The sequence below is a fragment of the Pelodiscus sinensis genome, chromosome 1 (assembly GCF_052426305.1).
Source record: "Pelodiscus sinensis isolate ZL-2025 chromosome 1, ASM5242630v1, whole genome shotgun sequence".
Taxonomy (NCBI): domain Eukaryota; kingdom Metazoa; phylum Chordata; order Testudines; family Trionychidae; genus Pelodiscus; species Pelodiscus sinensis.
Genome location: NC_143052.1, coordinates 359219113 through 359234515, shown reverse-complemented (window position 1 = coordinate 359234515; position 15403 = coordinate 359219113). Strand labels below are relative to the sequence as shown.

Below are 15403 nucleotides of genomic sequence, written 5' to 3'. Positions count from 1 at the left end.
GTAGACGCGCTTTTCCGGAAAAAAGCCCTGAGCGTCATTTTCGCGATCGGGGCTTTTTTGCGGAAAAGACTACTGGGCTGTCTACACTGGCCCTTTTCCGGAACAGTGTTCCGGAATAAGGACTTATGCCCGAGCGGGAGTAGCATAGTTTTTCCGGAATAGCGGCTGATTTTGTACAGTAGAGCGTCGTTGCTTTTCCGGAAATTCAAGGGCCAGTGTAGACAGCTCGCAGCTTATTCTGGAAAAGCGGCTGATTTTCCAGAATAAGTGGCCCAGTGTAGACACAGCCCTGGAGACTCAAAATTGGGGAATGGAAAAACTGAACAGCTTTGCCAAGACAGGTGCTGGGAAAAACATCCCAGCTAGAAGAAACATCAAGGAAAAGACCCGGGCACCAATGGTAACAATTCATTGGCAGCAGGAGGCAAAACAAAACCAATCTTGAGATGCCTAAGGAAGGGGTCAACAAGAACCTGCTCTGGTTTCCTCACCCCGTCTCTGTAAATGATACAGATAAAAAAGGAGTTTCCATGACAAGCTATAAGGGGAGAGGTTGCCATATGCAGGCAGAATGGAGAGACAGGGACTGTTTAGTTTCGAGAAGAGACAAAGAAGGGGGCAGGAGATAGACGAGAGGAAAAGAAAGAATGGAACTGAGACCATTCAGATGGACAAAGAGAGAAGAGTTCCTAAGCAATCCTATCTAGAACATAAGAACATAAGAACATAAGAACGGCCGTACTGGGTCAGACCAAAGGTCCATCTAGCCCAGTATCCTGTCTACCGACAGTGGCCAGCACCAGGTGCCCCAGAGAGGGTGGACCGAAGACAATGAGCAAGCGATTTGTCTCCTGCCATCCCTCTCCAGCCTCTGACAAACAGAGGTCAAGGACACCATTTTATCCCCTGGCTAATAGCCTTTTACGGACCTAACCTCCATGAAATTATCTAGCTTCTCTTTAAACTCTATTATAGTCCTAGCCTTCACAGCCTCCTCTGGCAAGGAGTTCCACAGGTTGACTACACGCTGTGTGAAGAAGAACTTTCTTTTATTAGTTTTAAACCTGCTACCCTATAAACACTTAGCCCTTCCAACAGCTAATTCCAAAAATCTGACACAAATTATCATCAAACACGACTGGGAGGAAAAATTATATAGAGAAATGTGAATACAAATTAAGAGTTACTGAAGAAAATCGTATTGGATTGTTACAAATCCAAGATTCCAAATGTGAGGAAACAGACAATTTTGGAGAAAACCAGAGTTTAGTGGTGAAAGGAAAGCAGCAGATAGTAGGGGATAAAATATTTAACAAATGGGAAAAAGGGAAACCAGACAGCAAGCAATAGAAACTGAAAATTATGACAATTGAAACGAGATATTAAATAAATCAGGGGGAAATTCATGCTTGGCAGGGCCAAGAATTATCAAAAGGAGATTATGTATAATAAGAACAAAAGAAATCCAAGAAAAGTGCTTGGCCAATTCCTAGTGGGAGAAAGGAAACGTGTTAATATTCCATAAAAAATATGTGTTCAAGAAACAGCATTGTTCTGCATTCAGAAAGAAATAGCATGAGGCACTGAAGAAATACTTTCCATCCATTAACTGTCAAGAAGCATGTTCAGCAGCTTCTACAGTAGAACCTTTGAGAAATGAGCACCAGCGATACGAATTGGCTGATTAACCGCACATCTCATTTGGAATGAGACTATGCTGTCAGGGAGCAGCAGAAGCAAAAAAGAGAAATCATGGGACAGTTCTCTGTCAAATGCAAACTATTAAAATAAACAGAAAGTTTGAAAGAAAAGTTTGGACAAGGTGAGGAAACAGTGTAGAATTTGGTATGGAATTAGTTAAAAGAGTCTAGGAATATAATTAATTCCAGGCAACAGCATGATTTGTGGAACATGGGACGTGTCAAATAAATCCAGTTTCACCTGCCGATGGCTTTTTCGATGAGCTTTGGCAGTGTGGATGCTCTCTTCTGGAAAAGCTTCTTCGGAAAGAAGCCTACCCCCTAGACTTAGCCTCAGAAACCAGCCAGAGCCCTGACATTCAAACTGGGGTGGTGACAGTGTCTGTCCATCCGCACACAGACGGCTCCTGAGGTCTTTTTTCAGCTCTTACTCCAAGGGGAGATTTATGTGGCCAGGGCCTCAAAGGTTGCCATCGTATTGTGCATCTACTTACAGCTTTCCTCAGGAAATACCCACTCGGCCACAGAAATGCAGCCGCCTCGTGGCGGGAGGCCGTTAGCTGGTCTGGGCAGCGGGGGCACACCCAGGAGTCACATTTTGGCTCATGATACCTGAGCAAACTCATTTCCTGTAACAAGGGCACTGGGAGGTTTAAAGCTCCGCAGAGCAGAAAGGCCCCAGACTGTCTCCCTGTCCTACCTGCCCGCCTTCCACTTGTTGAGCAGGGGAGCCCTCAGCCAGAGCTGGTACCTGTGAGTGCTGAGAGGGACGAGTCTTCCCTGGAACCCCCCTCAGGCAGCCACGTCCCCACCTCTCTCCGCCCAGCATCTACAGCAGCGTCCCAACCAGCCAGGCCTGTGCCCCTTTTATCACAGAGCTCTGTGCAGTCCCACTGGGGCTTGCTCAGCCCCTGGGGCAGAGGCAGAATGTGAATGAAAACAGGCTGGAGACCGGAGACCCTCAAGCCAATTTCCCTCTGTCCATTGCTGCACTTCTGTGTTTTTATCCAGCTTTAGGAGCAAACGGCAATTAAGGGCCTTCCCAAAGGGAGAGGAGAACGTTCACGCTCTGTGCTGAGTGACAGAGGAATTGGCTGCTCTGTGCACTTGAGGACATTTCAAAATCACAGTTGATTAGTAAGAAAACCAGGGATGATATTAGTTCTTTGTGGGGTCGGATGAACTGTCAATGCTTAGAGCTCTAGTTGGAAGCCGGGCTGAAACATAGGCCCTTGTTTCAGAAACCTAGTGGAGGTGTGAAGCCTGAACTAAATTTGTTGCCAAATCTTGCTGCTATAAAGCAAAATTAAATCACGAGCAAGAAGCAGGCCCTGCTCACTGAATCTGGCTAGAATAAGGCTCACGTTGCAAAACTGTCGCAGAGGGGTAGCCATGTCAGTCTGTAACTAAAAAAAAAAAATGTAAAAAAAACCCAACAGTGGTCCGGTAGCACCTTAGGGTATGTCTACGCTATAGAGTTATTTCAAAATAGCTTATTTAAAAAAAATGCGTCTACACACGAAATGCATTTCAAAATAGCGTTTTGCTAATTTCTAAATAGCGCATCCACACTGAGTGGACGCTGAATCGCATTTAAGGCGGCCAGAGCCTCGTCCGGCAGGGCATCAGGTCAGCAGTTACTTTGTATGGCTGCTTCCTGAGGCTCTCTGAGGCCTGCGCTTTAAGGGACCAGCCCGGACAGCCGGTTCTCAGCTTTCCCTGTTTGCTTGCCTACCTTGATGAGGGACAGCAAAACATTTTGTCTCGGCGTGCTCTGGTTGCCCTCACTCGGGACACCACAGCACTCTGCAACATGGAGCCAGAGCTGCCCCTGGGCACTCTGGTGCTTCTCTTGGATGCGTTGCTGTGAGCCTGGCTGCACTTTCTGCAGGCTGCCGTCCGGGAGGTCCATCAGGGGGCTGTCAGTATCCAGGAGGCCCTGCGGGAGAACTTCCACCCTGAGGAGCACTAAGAGCCTCTCTGGTCTGCCCCATTGGGAGCTTGTCAAGCCTCATTTCTCCCTCCTTCCACTTACCCCCCCAACCCCGCTTCCTGACGTCAAATAAAATACACGTATTATTATGAACACAAACTCTCTTTATTTAACTAAACTGGGACGGGAGGGAATGAAACTCTGGTGAGACTGGAGAAAGGAGGTGAGAGAGGGGAGAAGAGAGAGTGGGAGAGGGAGGGGGAAACCTGGGAGGAGGGAGCTGGAAAAGGGAAGCAAGGAGTAGAAGGGGGAGGGGAAGCTCAGGGCTCAGGGTCGGGGGTCTCACTGGACCAACTTGATTTTGATGCAAAAATGCTCCTGGGTTCGCATGTGGCCTTTGGTGGCCAGGCTGCCAGCTATCCTGCCATAGACGGCCACGCTCCTCCGTCTAGTGTGGAGATCATGGACGTTGGAGGCATCCTCCCCAAACCTGAATAGGTCCATGTTCTCCACCCTGGACCAGGAAGGTGCCCACCCTCTCCAGCCCCTGGCAGGCTCCTGGGAGCTGGCAGACTGCTCCTGGGGAGCAGTGGAGGGCTGGCTGCCCGTGGCTTGCTGGCTCACGTTCTGGGGCCACTGGGTCAGGGGCAGTGACTGCGGCTCTGGGCTGGCAGGCTTGGAGCTGGCACAGGCACTGTGGTCAACCCTTTTAAGGGCTCCTGGGAGGTGGGGAGGGAGAGGAGTGTTCTTGGCTGAGGCTGGAAAGGCCACCAGGGCAATCTGGGAAGGCTGGAGGCCCCGTATTTCGAATAAGCATCTACACAGCACTTATTTCAAAATAGGAATTACAAAATTGACATTATTCCTCATGGATTGAGGTTTACCAATTTCAGAATAAGCACTCCACTATTTCGATTTAATTTCAAAATAATGGCATGGCTGTGTAGACGCTAGGATAGTTTTTTCAAAATAACGGCCTTTGGAAATAACTTAGCCTATTTCGAAATAGAGCTGCAAATGTAGGCATTCGAAATTGCAAATGAAGTCCGGGATTTAAATATCCCGGGCTTCATTTGCATCTTGCCGGGTGCCGCCATTTTTAAATGCCCGTTAGTGCGGATTCCATGCCCGCGGCTACACGTGGCACAGAGTAGGTAGTTTGGATTAGGCTCTCTATTCCGAACTACCGGTACACCTCGTTCCACGAGGAGTAACGGTAGTTCGGAATACAGAGCCTAATCCAAACTACCTACTCAGTGCCACGTGTAGCCGTGCGGCACGGAGTCTGCACTAACGGGCATTTAAAAATGGCGGCACCCGGCAAGATGCAAATGAAGCCCGGGATATTTAAATCCCGGGCTTCATTTGCAACTTCGGATGCCTACATTAACCACCCTAGTTCGAACTAGGCTGATAGCGTAGACATACCCTTTTTGCGCAAAAGCGTCCATGCCAACCTAGGTGCGGTTTTGCGCAAAAAAGCCCCGATCGCCATTTTCACCATCTGGGCTTTTTTCTGCAAAACAGTTTTTAGCGTCTACACTGGCCCTCTTGTGCAAAAACATTTCCAGAAAAGGGAATTTGCCAGAATGGGAACGTCAACGCATTTGAGCAAGAAGCACTGATTTCAGACAGTAGAAAGCCAGTGCTTTTGCACAAAACCAACCGGCCAGTGTAGACAGCTGGCAAGTTTTTCTGAAAACGCAGCCGCTTTTGCAGAAAAACTAGCCAGTCAAGATGCAGCCTTAGTGATTTCGACTCTGGGGTTACGTCGACACTGCAGGCTTCTTGTGCAAGAACTGTTTTGCGCAAGAGTTCTTGTGCAACAGGTCTTGTGCAAGAGCACATCCACACTGCTATGTGCTTTTGCACAAGAGATGTACTTTTGTGTAAGAGCATCCATGGCAGTGTGGACACTCTCTTGTGTGAGAATGCTCTGATGGCCATTTTAGCCATAGGGGTTTCTTGCACAAGAAACCCCGGTTGCCTGTCCACATTGCTTTCTTCCACAAGAGCTCTTGTGCAAGAGGGCGTTTTCCTCGTGGGGAGAGGAATAACTCTTGCACAAGAAGTTCTCTGTTCCAATGCCTTACTGCAAATGTACTTGCGTAAGAACATGTGCGCAGTGTAGATGCTCCGCAAGTTTTTGCACAAGAATGGCTGTTCTTGCACAAAAAGCCTGCAGTGCAGATGTGGCCTTAGCGATTTCAACTCTTAGCCACTCCCTAGGCTGACCAAAAGCTTCCATCTTCCACTGGAATAACAAAGAGACTCCTTATGGAGTCTGCTTTTAGGTCTGTCCTTAGAACAAGGGGGGAAGGAGACAGGTTGAACCAGTCTTACAGCTCACACCTGGCAGGCAAGAAGCTGGCTGCTTCAAACCCCTTCCCCCCAACTCATCTCACTCCAATCTGGGGGGGGGGGGCTTGTTCACCTGAGACCCTGTACAATGGTGGTGTCTCTCCTGCAAGCACTGGTGTCATATTTTAAGTTCCTACATTCAGGGGTAGCATGGTTTGTGACCCCACAACAGCCAAATTAGCTACAATAAATCCCATTCCATTCCAACAACTGATCCTCCATCAGGCCTGGCTGAATTGGATTTACAGAACCGCACCCCGGATTCCTTCCCATCCCGGCATGAGCTGTATTTACATCTCTACAGTTAATTCTCTTGCAGGGCTAAACACTTTGAATGAGCGTGCCCACACTCAGGGCTCCTCTCCTTTCAGCTGGCAGCATTGCAAGCAGTTCTTCGACCCTGCTTACACATCATTTGCATTGCTGTAAAATGGAGTCGTGGAGGGGTGTCCGTGGCCGGACCAGGGGGAGTGGGAAGTCCAGTAAGTGACTGAGCTTAGTCCATTGTCATGGGTGTGCGGACGCTAGTGTAACTGTACACATGGACCAGGGGCACTACGACGGGGCTTCGTTGACAATCAACCTGGCCAAGTGTCTTCTCGCCTTCACCGATGCTGTGGTAATTTGGCGGTTCTCTTGCTGTGACAACTACCTGTGCAGAGCTGTAACAGCCTGGAGAGGGAATGTTCAGCAACACCAGCCCCCCTTTTAGGATTCCTTGTAATGGATTTGTGGTGTTCCCTCCCTCTCTGGGCTTGTGGGAGGCCGTTCTTCCTCACCACATCACTGGGTATTGCTCACAGTTAGGGTATGTCTACACTAGCCGCCCTAGTTCAAACGAGGGTGGCTAATGTAGGCATTCGAACTTGCAAATGAAACCCAGGATTAAAATATCCTGGGCTTTATTTCCATGTTCCAGGGCGCCACCATTTTTAAATGCCCGGTAGTTCGGACTCCCTGCCTGCTGTTACACGCAGTACGGGCTAGGTAGTTCGAACTAAACCCCCTAATTCGGACTACCGTTACTCCTCCTGCAATGAGGACCATGATGTTTCCACTAAGACGGCACGTGATACCATTTTGCACAAGATCTGCTGCAATTTCCTGAGAGAGGAGATTGTGGGGTGCCAGGATGTTGCTTTGGGGGACAGCTGATCACAGCAACGTATCTCTTAAAAGAGAGCTCTGTGAGATATAATTTTGCATTTTTGTATGAGATGTACGTAGCCTGAAGGGCCTACCACCAACCAAATATTGGGCCTGCCTCTGATGAGTCTGGCCCTGGTCACATGGTCACCGTATGACACGTTTCCACTCAGCTCTGCACGGCTTAGGCCTCATTCTTACATTCGTGTGTTCGCCGTCGGTACTAACAATCTCCACCAGCTCCTGGCCTGTGTTTTTTGGGGTCACGGGTGCCCAGTAGAGTTTGGGGCTGCAATGGTGCCATGTAGGATGCCACTTTACACTCTTCCAGTTGTATTGGTGCAAAGTGCGAGTGGCCGTACTGATGTCGGGCTAAGAGGGCTTCGGGCGGGGTGGCTGTTCCTGTGCGCTTGTGTGCTTGGGCCAGGCCTTCTGCAGGGTCAATCACACTACAGCAGGTGATGGGATTGTTCGTGTAGAGGGGCTGCCCCTGCCCAGCTGCCCACTCCGTCCTTCCTAAATAGTTCACAGCGAGTGATTCTGTGTCGTTGCACCAGATTCACTCATAACAACGTCTTCACGTCCGCTCTCCCTGGGGTGACCCAGCCTGCCCACCAGGTGGGCTGTCCGAGGGTGGTTGGGGCTAAATCCAAGGGGCTGGACCTCTCGGGCTGTCAAAGACCCCCTGGCACTTTGGGGAGGATTTAGCAGCCTTAGATCAGGTGCTACTTCCACCTGGAGGATTTCTCTTGGGACCGATTTTTCCCTTGTGGATTTAATGGGCAGTGGAAACTTTTTCTCTGGCTCACCTCCCACCTGGGCGGCTGTTCCCAGGAACACACTGCAGCCTGCAGCCTGCTCTGTGAGCGGTCCTGAGGGAGGTTGCTATGGAAACCGGAGCGATGAGCCCTGCGGAGCCGCGAGTGGACAGGCAGGGGACACACTGCAGGGCACATTCACACAGAGCTGGGGGCAGAAGGGACTGAGGATGTGTGGGTGGCCCTCCTTGGCCCGAGATCTGACCTCCCAGGTGGTACCTTGGGTGCCGCTGAGAGACGACCATCTTCCCAGTGCACCTGCTGCCTGTCACACCCATGGGTCGCCTGCTTTGGAACAGCGCCTGGGCAGATCCCACAGCAGGCCTATCCAGAGACATTCGGGGGGGGGGCGGAGCTGGTACATCGTGTTCGCTGGGGCCCTCCTCCTTACCACGTCACTGTATTTACACAGACGTTACAGATTTGGGGGCCTGCACTGGGGTCCCACAACTGTTCCCCCATGAGTCCTGGTGTGCAGCTCTTGCTGACTATCTAGGGGATTTCTCCATGCCTCTGAGGGCAGAACCTTACCCGGGCCTCCGAAAATGGAGGGAGAGAAGCCATCAGAAGGGAAGAGGAATCCAAGCCTCTGTCCCCAGTCGAAGCTGTGTATAAGGCATGGCGGACGCCCCCAGAGCCAGGGGCCAGGACCCCTCTGCTGTAGGGACGCTGGAATGAATCCCCCAGTAAAGACCCCTTGGAAATCCTGTCTCGCTGTCAGTAGCTTTGGAGGAGCTTGTCCCATTGTCGCTGCTTGTCCCTGACGGACCCCAGCCCGTAGGGGCCCTGTACGCCCCAGCAGGGGAAAGCAGGGGCTGTTTGTCTCTCCGCTGAGCTGTGCCACAAACCCTGCTGGGATTCCCCAGCCATGGCTATAAACCTCCTGCCCAGCGCTTCTCTGGCACAGCACAGAGCCTCTCCAGACACCCCTCCCCCCGCCGCCGGGCTCAGCCTGTCTCTGCTGCGCAGGAGCTGGGTGAGTGCAGGGCCGGGGAGCCCAGAAGTGGCCTCGTTAGCAGCGCCTGCCCTAAGCAATCGCGAGGGGAGCACAGAGCCGGGACTCAGGAAGGGTTCCCTGTAGGGCCGGCTGTTCCCCGCCCGGAGAGCTGAGAAAGGGGCAGGTCGGGACGGGGAGGAGAGTGCCGAGAATCCCCCCTGTCCGGGAATCTGCTCTCGCCTGTTCCTGCTCTTAGCCACCGTCGCCACGGCAGCAGCCGAGGGCCTTGCAGGCGGGTGCTCAGTGTGTGACTAACATCTAGCCCGGGGGGTTTCAATCCACGGGCCGGGACCCAGCACTGGGCGGTGGATGTCGGGCACTGGGGCTCCTTGCTGCAGGGGGGCAGGTGACCCGTGGAGGGGCTAAGCCAGATCCCTGCCTCTCCTGGCACCACAGACGGCTCTGCGCCCCAGAAGCGGCCGGAGGCAGGCCCAGCTCCTAGGCCGGGGTGGGAGAGGTGAGGAGAATGCCCAGAGCTCTGCGCGCTGCCCCTGTTCTGCGCACTAGCTGGGAACCTGCTGCCGGCTGCTTGTGGGGTGCAGCATGGTCTGCGGTTGTAGCCAGACAGGAACCCAACACCCGGTGAGAGAAGAGAGGAGCTTCCCAGCGTGCACAGAGCTCTTTGGCACAACGGTGCGTGGAGGGCTTGTTTGGACAGGGTCTGGGGCTCCAACGTCCATGCAGCCCAGTGCTCATGCCACAGAAGGCTGGATGAAGAAGGGCACCTGACGCTCAGAGCAGAAGGCTGGGTCGGGTGGAGGTGGCCCTTAGTTCTCATGGGGTTTGCTGCACAGGCTGGGGCTGGCCCCCAGGAAGGGTCTATCTGCTGCATGAAGGAGCTTTACGCTCAGGTAGAAAGTTCCATTGAGGCTGAGGAGCGTGTGAGTTGGCTCTGTACCCCCGGAGTTCAGTCCTTGTAGACATGCTGGGCCCAGACCACTGAGAACCTCAAGGATAAGCCAGAGAGCTTGAATGTTGCTTTGGGGGTAGGTTGACTGAAAGGGGTCCAACTTGAGACACTGTCAGGGCAGCATTTCCCAAACTGGCCTGTGCCATCCGCAGATGAGGCTGTGTTAATCCTCAGGCAGAGCCGGCCTTACCAGGAGGTGAATTAAGGTGGTCGCCTCAGGTGCCCGGCTGTGGGAGGATGCCAATAGGACCCAGAGAATTGAGACCTTTCAAAGTTTTGGCCCAAGCGAGGGGGCAGGGGGCGTCATTTGAGCTCCCCGCCTCAGGTACCAAAATGTTCTGGGCCGGCCCTGTCCTCAGAGTACAGAGGACCCCATTGGGACCTGCACAGTGCGACCTCACAGGCACAAAGTCACTGTGTGAGGAAGAGTCCATCTTGCTCTTCCCAGTGCTGTCTGACATCCAGGGGCACACAGCGAGAAGTCCCGTGGCACTTAAATCCTGGGCTTCATTTGCAAGTTCGAAAGTCTACCTTAGCCACCCTTGTTTGAACTAAGGGGGCTAGTGTAGACATACCCTAATATATTGACTGGGCAACAAAATGGCAAATGAAATTGAATACTGATAAACAGGGCTCGACAAATTATGGAAAACCCTACTCGCCAGACAAAAAAGGGCCTCTCCCCCTCCCCCCCATAAGAGTTTTTTTAATGGCATAAAGTGCTAATAAGAATAAGAACAGTAATTACTAATACGTTCTTAATAAATATCACCCAAGTTATTAATAAATATCTTATAAACTTTTACGTTTTTCCTGCCATGTCTCCTCCCCTTGCTCCATCAGCTCCCCTGGTGCCTGCTGCCCCCCAACCGCTCACCCTCCTCTGATGTCCTGACTCCTGCCCCTCTCCGCCAGCCCTTCTCTCCCCCCTGTGCCCACTCCTCCTGTGGCCCCACTCTGATCAGGTGAGCTACCCCTCCTCATCCCCTCTCCTAACACCTCCCCCTACACACCTGCCCTGGCTCTCTCCTCTGGTGCTGGTCCCTCCCCTGCAGGTCTCTGCCCTTCTGCTTCACCCCCAGAATCCCCTGGCACCTGCACCTTCCCTTAGCCCCGCACCCTCCTGGTGCCTCCCCCTTCCCACAATGCCCCTGCCCCATTTGCCCTCTTTCCCCCTGATACCCACCCTCATGCCCCTGTTCCCCTCATGCCCCTGTGTGCCTTCACACATGCCTTGCTCCATCCCCACTTTCCTCATGCCCACCCCTTCTCTCAAGCCTTCTCCCAGCACCTCCCACTCCTCCCTCTAGCCCCCAGTGCCCTTCCCCTCCCCTCCCAGCATCACCCTGTCCCCCCTCCTGCCCTTTTCCTCGTTGTCCGCACTTGGCCCCCTGGCATTTGTCTCTCCTGCACCCTGTCCCTTGGTGCCTTCCCCTTTCTTCTACTTCTTCTCCTGACCTCCTCCCCACCCCTCCCCTCAGCACAAGCCCCTTCCCCATATTTTTCCTCTCCCCTCCCCTCCCCAAATCCCAGCCCAGCCACTTCCCCTCCCCCAGGGTCAAGCAAAACATTCCCCCCCCCCCCCCCCGATTGTTGCTGTCTGTTACACGTTTGCATTTTGCAGTGGGGTTTTTCTTTGTTTTCATTTTTGTCCCGGCATTTTAGCCCTACAAATAGCAAATAGCATTTTCCTTCATTTTTTTCCATAAAGGCGAAGGTGCTTCAAGTGGACTCCCCCTTTCACTGCTGCTGGATCACAGCAGCCTTTTCCCTGCCCTGTCCAGCCCCTCCCTGTGGACAAGCACCCCTCACTCCCAACCACAGGGGAAAGAGGGTGCAGGGACAGCACAGAGCCAGAGGGGTGCAGGGAACAGTGTGTGTGTGTGGGGGGGAACAGGGGTGGCGCGGGGAACAGGAGACACAGAGGCAGAGGGATGCAGGGATCGGGGGGAGCAGGGTGCGGGGTGCGGTGGAGACACGGGGAATGGAACGTGGGGAACGGGAGGGGCAGAGGGATCGGGGTCTAGGGGCAGTGCAGGGAATGGGCAGCACAGAGCTGGGGGGCAGCAGGGTGTGGGGTGCAAGGGCGGAGCAGAGCCAGAGGGAGAGCAGGGGATCCGGGGTGCAGGGGCAGCGTGAGGAACGGGTGGTGGAAGCCAGATGGGGCGCGGGGCGGGCGCAGCGAACCGGGTGGCCGGCAGGGAGGGTCTCTCACCAGCGAGGGGCTGAGGCCGCGGCAGGACTGGAGCCGGTGGGGCAAGGACTGGCTCTGCCACACGCCGCAGCCAGCTGCCGGGGACACGCAGCCAGAGCCGAGCTGCCGCAGCCCTTTATAATCGGCGGGGCCATGTCTGAGTATCGCCGCAGTTCCCCGCCTCGGCAGCGCTCTGCCCCTCCCCCGGCCGGCGGATCGATGGGGCCGCGCTGCCCCTAGTACGGGCTTCGGCCAGCCCGTCACAACGGCCCTCTGGCCAGTCAGCCACTGCGCTCGCCAGCTGGCAAAATCTACTCACCACGGGCGAGTGGGCGAGTGCATTTGTTGAGCCCTGCTGATAAATATAAAATAAAGCACATTGGGAAAAATAATCCCAACTAAACATACAATATGATGGGGACTAATATAGCTACAACTACTCAAGAGAGAGACCTTGGAGTCACTGTGGAGAGGTCTCTGAAAACATCCACTCCGTGTGCAGTGGCCGTCAGAAAAGAAAACAGAATGTTAGGAGTCATTAAAAAAGAAATAGAGAATGAGACAGAAAATATCTTATTGCCTCTGTATAAAACAAGATATGGTACAGCCACATCTGGAATACTGAGTCCACATGGGGTTGCCTTGTCTCTAAAGATATATCTTGGCATTGGAAAAGGTTCAGAAAGGGGCAACAAAAATGATTCGGGGTTTGGAACGGCTCCCATATGAACAGAGATTAAAAAGACTTGGTCTTGTCACCTTAGAAAAGACGAGACTAAAGGGGGATACGATAGAGATCTATCACATCATGACAGGTGTGGAGACAGTGAATAAGGAGAAGTTATTTACTTATTCCACAAATAAAAGAAGTAGGGGTCACCAAATGAAATGAATAGGCAGCAGGTTTAAAACAAACAAAAGGAAGTTTTTCTTCACTCAGTGCACAGTCAACCTGTGGAACTCCTTGCCAGAGGATGTGGAGAAGGCTAGGAATTTAAGAGGGTTCAAAAAAGAGCTAGATAGATTCATGGAGGTTAGGCCCATCAATGTCTATTAGCCAGGCTGGGTAGGTGCGGTGTCCCTGGCCTCTGTGTGTCTGGAGGTGGGTGACAAGAGAGGGAGCATGTGAGGATTCCCTGTTGTGTGCCCTCCCTCTGGGGCACCTGGCATTGGCCACTGTGGGCAGATGGAGCTTTGGTCTGGCCCGGTCTGGCCGCTCTTATGTTCCTATGTGTGTGTGGTCACGACAGAATACACGGACCGTTCAGTCTCTCCTCACTGGCCTGAATTCCATCATCCACACGGAGAGATCTTGAAAATGTGGAATTTGTTTCCTTAACCCCGCTCAGGATTGTGATTCGGTGTCCCTGTGACATTCGGGGTTTATTGGATGAATTACGGCTGAGAAAATCCCACCTCCTCCTTTTCCCATAAGATCACAGAACCATAGAACACGAGAACGGGAATGGCCCTTGGGAGGTCATCGAGTCCAGTCCCCTGCCCTCACAGCAGGACCAGGCAGAGTCTAGAAGATGGTTAATGATTGTTGAATGGTTAATTGCAGGGGCAGGAAGCAGCCATGATATTGAATTGAACACACCCATCCGGGCTCACCATGGCAGTACCCAACGGGACCAAGGCCCACCCCACCACCTTCATCCTCCTTGGCATCCCGGGGCTGGAGGCGGCCCACGTCTGGATCTCCATCCCCTTCTGCTTTGTCTACGTGCTGTCTGTCGTAGGGAACAGCCTCCTCCTGGCTGTGATCAAATCCGAGCCGAGCCTCCATGAGCCCATGTACCTTTTCCTTGCCATGCTGGCCGTCACCGACCTGATCATCTCAACCACCACCGTGCCCCAGACCTTGTGCATTTTCTGGTTCAGGGACTGGGCCATTCACATCAATGCATGCCTGGCCCAGGTGTACCTCCTTCACACCCTGTCAATCATGGAGTCCGGGTTCATGCTGGCCATGGCCTTCGATCGCTACGTCGCCATCTGTAACCCGCTGCGACACTCGGCCATCCTGACCCATCGGGTCATAGCCACCCTAGGGCTGGGGGTTGTGCTGAGGGCGGCCGTGTCGGTGGGCCCACACCCATTCCTGCTGCGCCAGCTCTCCTACTGCCGAACCAACGTCATTCCTCACACCTATTGTGAGTTCATGGCGCTGGTGAACCTGGCCTGCACAGACATGAGCGCCATGAGTACCTACAGCCTGGTTGGGGCATTTCTCACCGCAGGGGTGGACTTGACCCTCATTGTCCTGTCCTACATCCTGATCTTGCGGGCCGTCTTCAAGCTCCCTTCCAAGGAGGCCCGTCTCACGTCCCTGGGCACCTGCAGCTCCCATATCGGTGCCATCCTCGGGTTTTATATTCCAGCCTTTTTTTCCATTCTCACCCATCGGTTTGGCCACAGCATGGCTCCTCACGTCCACATTATTGTAGCCAACATCTATATGCTGGTTCCCCCCATGATAAACCCCATCATCTATGGGGTCAGAACCAAAAAGATCCGCAATAGAGTCCTCCAGGTCTTCAGTGCCATGGACTGTCACACTATTTCATAAGGGGACATACGTCCTGGGGGAGAGATGTTTTCATAGACTCCCTCCCCTCCCATCCTCCATGGCCACGGGCACCTTTCTCCCCACCGTATCCTAATGCAACCCTTGGGCAACCAGAGCAGAGAGGGGCGTGGAAAAGCAGTGCTGAGGAAGCAGGCTGTGCAGTTGCAGCTTCCTGCCGATTCATGCTTGGGAGCTGGACAGTAAGAGACGCCCTCGTGCTGTGTTTGCATCCAGACTTCTCAGGACTGTGGAGACGTAATGTGCAGACCTCTTGTGGCTCGTGGACCAGAGTCTGGGAACATCCAGTCTTCGACAAATGGCCCTAGAGGTCATGCCGAGGGCTTCTCTGCTGCGTGCCTATGAATGTGCTCCACCCATCCGCAGTAGAGAAACGGACTCTAGTCCTGCATGAGGCTAAATCTCCTCTATCTGCTCATAAATCCTCCACCAGCGGAGAATGAGCATGCCACCTATTTAACAGCTACAGGTGTTGTCTCCTCTCGCTCCTTCTTCACAAGGTGCAGGAGAAATAGCTCCATTAACCTATTGGCTTTTGAAGGGTAGATGAGAGAGGGGGGCTATTGAGAGCTAATGTGACGTGGGAACGCTAGGCATGGCCACGGTGAGGCCTGTGTCCGTTCTGATGTCCCCTGGCAGTCGAGATGGACAGTGAGGTCTGTCAAGTATCAGAGGGGTCGCCGTGTTAGTCTGAATCTGCAAAAGCGACGAAGAGTCCTGTGGCACCTTATAGACTAACTGAAGTGTAGGAGCA

At 53.1% G+C, this 15403-nt stretch overlaps 1 protein-coding gene across 1 annotated transcript; it reads left to right on the top strand.

Annotated features, from left to right (window-relative positions):
• Positions 1-13674: 13674 nt before the first annotated feature.
• On the top strand, positions 13675-14631 carry LOC102451827 (olfactory receptor 52K2-like). The gene has a single exon (XM_006123601.3). The coding sequence runs from the start codon at positions 13675-13677 to the stop codon at positions 14629-14631; it is 957 nt and encodes a 318-aa protein (XP_006123663.3).
• The last annotated feature ends 772 nt before the right edge of the window (positions 14632-15403 follow it).

Bases quoted from the DNA above. Each gene is read 5' to 3' on its own strand.
- LOC102451827 (XM_006123601.3), top strand. From the start codon at position 13,675: ATGGCAGTACCCAACGGGACCAAGGCCCACCCCACCACCTTCATCCTC.